This window comes from Lathyrus oleraceus, chromosome 4 (genome assembly GCF_024323335.1).
Source record: "Lathyrus oleraceus cultivar Zhongwan6 chromosome 4, CAAS_Psat_ZW6_1.0, whole genome shotgun sequence".
Classification (NCBI taxonomy): Eukaryota; Viridiplantae; Streptophyta; class Magnoliopsida; order Fabales; family Fabaceae; genus Lathyrus; species Lathyrus oleraceus.
The window spans coordinates 378,178,015-378,185,254 of record NC_066582.1 but is presented as its reverse complement, the minus strand read 5'-3'; the positions used below and the strand labels follow the sequence as shown (position 1 = coordinate 378,185,254).

General features: G+C 34.0%; 1 protein-coding gene and 1 long non-coding RNA gene across 2 annotated transcripts; one reads left to right on the top strand and one right to left on the bottom strand.

Moving 5' to 3' along the window:
• Positions 1-1,239: 1,239 nt before the first annotated feature.
• Positions 1,240-2,054, bottom strand: LOC127075549 (uncharacterized). Its single transcript, XR_007786572.1, has 2 exons — positions 1,917-2,054; positions 1,240-1,568 (listed from the first exon to the last, which is right to left on the bottom strand). It is a non-coding gene; the product is annotated as an uncharacterized LOC127075549 (long non-coding RNA).
• Positions 1,910-6,770, top strand: LOC127075547 (uncharacterized). The gene is made up of 8 exons (XM_051017009.1): positions 1,910-2,418; positions 3,857-4,027; positions 4,137-4,235; positions 4,708-4,806; positions 5,452-5,583; positions 5,682-5,819; positions 5,907-6,071; positions 6,248-6,770. Exons 1-8 carry the CDS (start codon positions 2,005-2,007, stop codon positions 6,626-6,628), a joined length of 1,599 nt encoding a protein of 532 aa, XP_050872966.1. The 5' UTR covers positions 1,910-2,004; the 3' UTR covers positions 6,629-6,770.
• Positions 6,771-7,240: the final 470 nt, after the last annotated feature.

Sequence of the window (7,240 nt, the reverse complement as noted above, 5' to 3'; positions counted from 1 at the left end):
TGACCTAAGATTATAGGTCATGCCTTGAAGTAAAAGATCTTGTGGACCACTGGTTGACCAAACTTTGACTTTTGGAATCAAAATCCTAATTTAGAAACCAAGCTTGATCCTTTGATTGCAAGTCCCTACCTTGTACAATATGAAAAATAAAATAACACATATCTTTGTATTTTGAATAAGGTTAGCAAAGTTAGAATGCAAGTAAGCAAAAAGGTAAAAAGAAAACACAAAGTGTGCTTGATGATCTCCCTCAAAGGCAAACCCAAAGAGGTGAAGGTTATGAGGATATCATGCTTGTGATCTTGGTTGAAATGCGAATGATATGATAGGTTGAATCTTAGGGGTAAAATTAGAGTATGACACAAAACTATGTGTCCACTAAGAAGGGAAAGGTCGGAAGGTGGATATAGTCGAACGAAGGGGTCAATCAAAATATAAGACAATGGCGAAATCAATATGTGCGATCTCATACGTGAGGGACTGCATACATTCCATTTTCTCATCTAGTCTCTCACTTGAAGCATCTCGCCCCTATAAGCAACTTACGCCAAGATAAAAAGAGCTCACCATAAGATAACAATGACATCCATCATCGGACCAACTTGACTCTTAATATTAAAGTCAACTCGACTAAACTAAGCTCAACCCCGATAAACGGGAGATCTATTAAAAGGCTATATACAACACAATCTCTCACTCAAAATATTTCGCTGTTACAAGCCTTATGCTTGTAGGATTGTGTACAATCCTGTTACTCATACAAAACATCCCATCCCTACATGTCTCATGCTTTAGGGACCATGTACATCATGACCTCCCCTTAAAACACCTCTCCCCTGTGGGCCTCATGCTTGAGAGACTGTGTATATTTCAGTCTCTCCCCAACTCAAATATTAACCTAGACGTGGAGTGATTATGTCAGATAAGAACCCGAACACAAATTGATCATTGGTCCAAAGCAAACAGGTCGATCCAAGACATACACATCTAGATAATAATAATAATAACTCCTTAAAATACACGGACATAACTTTAAGAGTACATTAACAATCATAAATAGTCCGCCTCAGATAAGACCCGACAAAAAAAAAGGTACCATAATGAATAATAAGTAGGACATCATCGATTCTAGGCAAAGATGATCATTTATAAACCAATAATCACCAATAATTGAAAGGAGGACTAATTCTATGTTCTAATAAAGTTATCAAATAGTATTCTATACATATATAAGAACAATTTGGACACAACTATAATAATTTATCAAAGAGTCGTCAAAAGAGTCGCCACCGTCTGTACATATATTTAGAACTTTATCAACATAACAATTAACTTCACGATAAGAATAACACCCAAATCAGTAAATTCAAATTAACCGCCAGCCCATACTAGTTTCAGCTCTAATATCACCATCGTCTTCAAAGCAATAAACACCCCATAATTGCCATTAAAGCACTACACTCACCCGTCGCCTTCACGTAACTTTAAATTCAATTACCATAAATACCTCTAATCAAACCTCCACCCTTAAATGTCACACCACCTCGACTAGCATCATCTCTATTTTACTTCAATAAAAAAATCCAAAGACAAGATATATATCAAAAGTATATATAACATTAAAATGTAAAAGTTCTATTATATTGCTAAAATAATAAATTATGAGAAACACATTAATAAATGTAATATTTTTTTTGTGCTACAACAAAACCAAGCTTTCTAACATAGAAAGAATCTTGAAAAATCTTAGTCAATCAACAGCTATTTAACCCTTTAATTACTGCAAAAACATGTGATCACGATGCTAATTAATAAACATTTCTAAACAAATTGATATGAAATCCAAAAACACACACAAACACAATTAGAAAAAAAAGAAAAGAAAGAAATAAATAAAATAAATAAAATAAATTTACCAATAAACAAGACAAAAGAGAAAGAAGCTTCGCCGTTTCCGAAGATGCAAAGAAACTTATTCGCTACATTTTTCTTCTTTATCTCGTGATGGCAGTCGCAGCCTTCAAATCCTCTTCACGGAGAGGAAACCAATCATCATCATCATCTTCTTCCACTTCAACTCCCACCACCGCCACCACCACAACCACCGCCAGAGCTCCTCCAATTCGAAGGTCTAGAAGCGTAAGCGCGTTTTCTAGAAACACTACTTTCGATTTTTCCAATGAGTTTCTTAACAAGAGGGATAACCCTCTCTTTGACCAAACTTCCAAACCCAATCAAACTCTTCCGCTTCTAGAAACTTCGTCTCCTGTTCGGGGACGTTCTGTGGCGCGAAATGCTGAACCGAATCGGAAGGATACTGGTCGGAGTGTTTCTAGGGTGGATACGGGTCGACGATCGACCCGTTCTGCTTCGCAATGTCCTGTTTCGCGGCGGAACTTCAACTATTCCACTTCTGAGGTATAACGTATAAACTACTTCTGCTATATCGGTCTTTAGATTACAGTTATATAAAAACGTACATTTGCATAAAGCAGCACTATAGTCAATTATCTAAAGTGTGCATTTTTTTATCAATGTGGATTTGCCAGAATTATGAATGCTTTGTTAAAGCTCTTGGTAGTTTACAGTGTTGTGTCAAACTTATAGCAAATTCAAAACATGCACATGGAAACATCTTGATAGATTGTATACCGCGGTTCTACTGTGAAGTGTTGAAGCTGTTAAGAAGTAGAAAGCTTGTGGTTTCTTCAATCTCACATTTGAGACAGTGACATGATTGATGTCGTTTGGATAAAAAATAGGGAGGGTATATTTGAATTTAGTTTTGCAAACATTGATCATCTTTGGAGTTTCAAATGATTTTGAAGTACTTGTCCACAAAAGTGGTTCTTTCTCCGTACGCGGTAGAACTTGGGACATATTATATCTTAAAAGTAAAATTATGAGATTTGATGTGTCAAACTATTTTTGATTTGGATGAGATTTTATAAATTTTATCTTATTTCATAAGAATGTTCAATGCTATGATTTGTTTGTTGGTTGGATTAGTGCAACAAGTTGCTAAGTGGTTGAATGTTAGCAACACATGTTGGAAATGAGACATACCTTTGTTATCAAGTGCTAGCGCTAAGCAACATATATGTGTGAAGTTGATAAATGGAGGAAATGTCAGAGGATACAGATTGTCATCCATGTGAAAATTTTGCTTGTTTACGTCTTAGGGCATTTTGAATGTTAGCTCACACTCTTGGGGCATGATTTTTCTGTATTTGTTTGTGGCATTTTTTGATAATTAGAAGAATTGTCAGATTTTTCCTCACTATTTAAAAAGAATTTAATTTATATATCTAGTTAGTCGGTGAAAAAAAGTTTTACACGCATCCAATAAGGTGGCTTGATTGAAAACACATACCAATTAATTTTGTATAACTTTGTATATTGACGGGCATGCACATACCAATTAATTATTTTAAATTTTTTATAAAAGATATAGTTAAAACATCAAAATATTTGCATTCTTACCTTGAGATAGGAATAAAATGAAAATAAGGTGATGATTTTGTAATTACAATAAAAATAAAAAAACAAAAAAACATAAAGTATATTCTCAAAACCAAACATGTTTTCAAGGTTGTTTGTTTGCTTTCACTAATGAAGTAATGATGATAAAATGACAGTTTTTATTTTTATTTTTTTATTTTTTTTATTTTTCATTTCCCTTTTTAAAAGATTTGTACATGAATTTTTTTGTTAAAACTTAGAATAAAGTGAAAGCAAATAACATGTTTCCAGTTTCACTAGCCAAGTGCACTCTTATTTGTTGTTTCAATGAGGAACATGGAAACAAGAGTATGGAAAGATTTCTACTTATTTTGCAAATTTTTTTTTTGAGTAGAGTGAAGCTGATTGTAAAGCTAGAAATGGTCTGAAGTTAGGTGGGAGTAACAGAAAAGGTGGTTTGTGTGGAAGACCAGATAAAGACGTGATTGATCAAGAGAAAGATATGCGCAGATGGTCTAGTCAACATTCAACTATTGATGTCTCAGATCGTTTCACTTCAAATTCAGTATGTTGTTTATTTTTCAGTGCGTATTTGCAGCTAATTATAATGATTGAGACGATGAATAAAACTACTATTACTTGATTGTTCAATCCTAATAATGTTTGTTTTGCAGTTTGGTTCACAAACTCAAAATAGTGATGATGCGGTTTCTACCACAAGTTCTGGATTTGGTTGTGATGAGAAAACTATCAAAGCAGTTTGTGAGCAGAAGGTAGGTTATAGCCCTATAGGAATTCTTGTATTCTTTATTCTAGTCATACTCATCTCTGTTTATGTTTGAAAATGACATTCCCTTTGTTTCAAAGTAATTACTACTTTCGAATTTTTGTTTTTTTCACATTGTTTCTCACTTTATTGAGTACATAGAAGGATTATAAATTTAACTAATGGAATAAAAGGATAATTTAATCAATTAGTGTTATATTTCTCTATAACTAAGGTATTTGATGGCTTTTTAGTTCTTGTGGAAAGCTTTAAATGGAAATTGTTCGAAATGGACTGAATACTTTTTGCCGTGAAATGTTGATGTAGATTATATTTTCTTAAATCCAAGAAACTTTAAATCATAACAATTTATTTCTCGGTGGAAATTTAATGCTTCAATACAATATGAGGCCAAAAATTAGCCGGTGTTCTTGATGATATAAAGATGATTTTTTGTATAAACTTGTTCACTTGTGCAGTCAGTACAAAGGGCCCAACCAGGAGGAAGTGATATATATGAAACAGTTCGTTCTGAAGTGAGACGAGCTATTTCTGAGATTCAGATTGACCTCGAAAGTGTAAGTTTCATGAGATTATGACTTTCTCCTTGCCAGCTTTCAGTTAACTGGCTCAATTTGAATTGATATAACCAATGGTGATTTACCCATTGATACACCGGTCTCTCTTTTTGCTGCAAATATAAATTCCTAGTACCGCAATGACTATATTTACAACCATAACTGCAATCGTAATTTAGAACTATGGTCTAGACTTTAGGCTTAGGCTTTTAAGTATAACAAATCAGCCTAAAAAGCAGCATGTCAGTCAATTCTTTCTTAGGGAATGAATCATCTATCAATAGGCTTTTCAGGTCTGTTACTCAGACACAATTTTGCCTGCATGAATTGTAACAATATATGCATCCTTATGAATATCATTTGATTTTTTTCATTTGCAAAATATGCATACTGCAGGTCATTTACTTAGACCCCACTTGGTGGGATAAGACTTTGTTGTTGTTGTTGTTGCTGCTGCATGTCATGGTTTTTGCCTTCATATGTACTCCAAATTTCTAGTTCCTCATCACAAAGTCCTCATTATTTGGTGCTATTGTTTGCTTATGTGTGCATATCGAATTTTTTTATTGTTACTATTACTATAATAATTGTAAAAGGAAATTCTATGCTATTCTTTAATTTACTTCTGGATTTCGGGAATTTTAGGCCATTCAAGTGAGTAATGCTACAGCCATTACTGTTACCGACATGGCTAATATTCATCCCGACTTGCTAAGCCCTGGTACATTAGAATTAGCATTGGAGACTAGACGAGAGTATTCCAAAAAGCTTGAAGAGGTACCGTAGTATTCCCATTTATACTGGCAGATGAAGTATGATTAACTTCTCGTTCTTTTATATTGCTTTCTATTGAGTATAACTTGTGATATTTACAGGCCGAAGAGCGAGCTAGACGTCTTCGGGCAGATTTGGCAGTTGAAGAACATCGAGTGCGAGAACTGGATAGAATCTTGAGAGAAGTTCTTCCATATCCCAAGACCCCTAATATCCCAAAGTCTCGTCCATCAAGAAAAGTAGGTTCCTTTCACATTATATTTACTCCATATGTTACAATAGATGTTTCTATTCCATCATTGATGAATCCAAAAACATGGTTACAGTCTAGCATTGAAAGAAAAAGGATGTCAAAACGTCTTGCAGAAGATGCCAAGGCTTATTTTGACGAGTGTGTATCACTATCAACATTCGATAGTTCAGACTTTTCATCTCAAGAGGATCCTCCGCTCAGTATGGTTGGTCCATCTACTCCATCCCGTTTAACCGAGGCAAGTTCAAATACTCCGGCTTCTAATTTCGTCAGTAATATACTTACTACTTAGCAAGTGCATCTTGTTATTCTTATATATGTTTTTGAACCCATCCACTTCTAAACTAATCATACATATTAATGTAAACTTATTCCATCATGAGTATTTGAAATAAATGTTTTACAATTTTGCAGCAATCCGGCACTCGCAAACAATCGCATGATTTCCATTATGACACATTGCAGCCACCTGCCAGCATTGATTCTGAGGAAGCTATCCATGAACAAGTCATCTCAACTGCTGATAGCAAAGAAGCTGACTCTAAACCCTGCTTCTCCTTTGCACAGAAACCATCTGAAGGCACCACAGTTCAACAAGATATTCAACAGTACATAAAAAAGTTTGAAAAAAGTGTTTCAAAGTTACCAACTATGAGATCAAGTTATGGTGAGATGCGTGACTATAGTTTCCAATCATCAGCTGAGAGTTTGTTGGTTGATAGGGTGATGCTAAGAAGTAGTATTGAATCTGGTAGGTTTTTACTCTGTGGTGGGGGTAACTTATGGTCATCTTAAGCCTTTTGTAGTTGATACCTTTTCCTTTTTTGCATTATATATGTATATGTGCTTGACTCTGTACATGAAATGTGTCATTCAAGATGAGTGAATTTAATATTTAAATTGAATAAAACTCCTCCCAAGTCAATTTTGACTTCAACCAGTATTGATGGAATAAATGAGAATCAAATATAAAAGTAGTGACAAAACTGTTGTTACATGTTGTATCGTGTTTTGACAGCTTCCTTACATATTTCAAAATTGCCCTAATTAAGATGCTTGATGTACTTGTACCCAAAAAAAAGAAGATGCCTGTTGTATTGTAAGCCTCGCATTTTAAGAACTTGTTGTAAATTACTTTGACTTACCATTACTCATTATATGATCTTATGTAGTATATATACTATGATGACTATTATAAGAAAAATAGAAAATAAGAGATGTATGCACAGTGTAAAATTATACACCGTCATCCAATGAACGATGTGTATCTTGCTATGTCATATTGATCATTTTATACGCAGATGGTTTCTAATAATTGACTTAAATGATTTGATTACCGAGTAATTTTTTTTTAAACTGATGGTGCATGCCTTAGTAAAAAAGTGTTTTAATTTATTATTATTATTA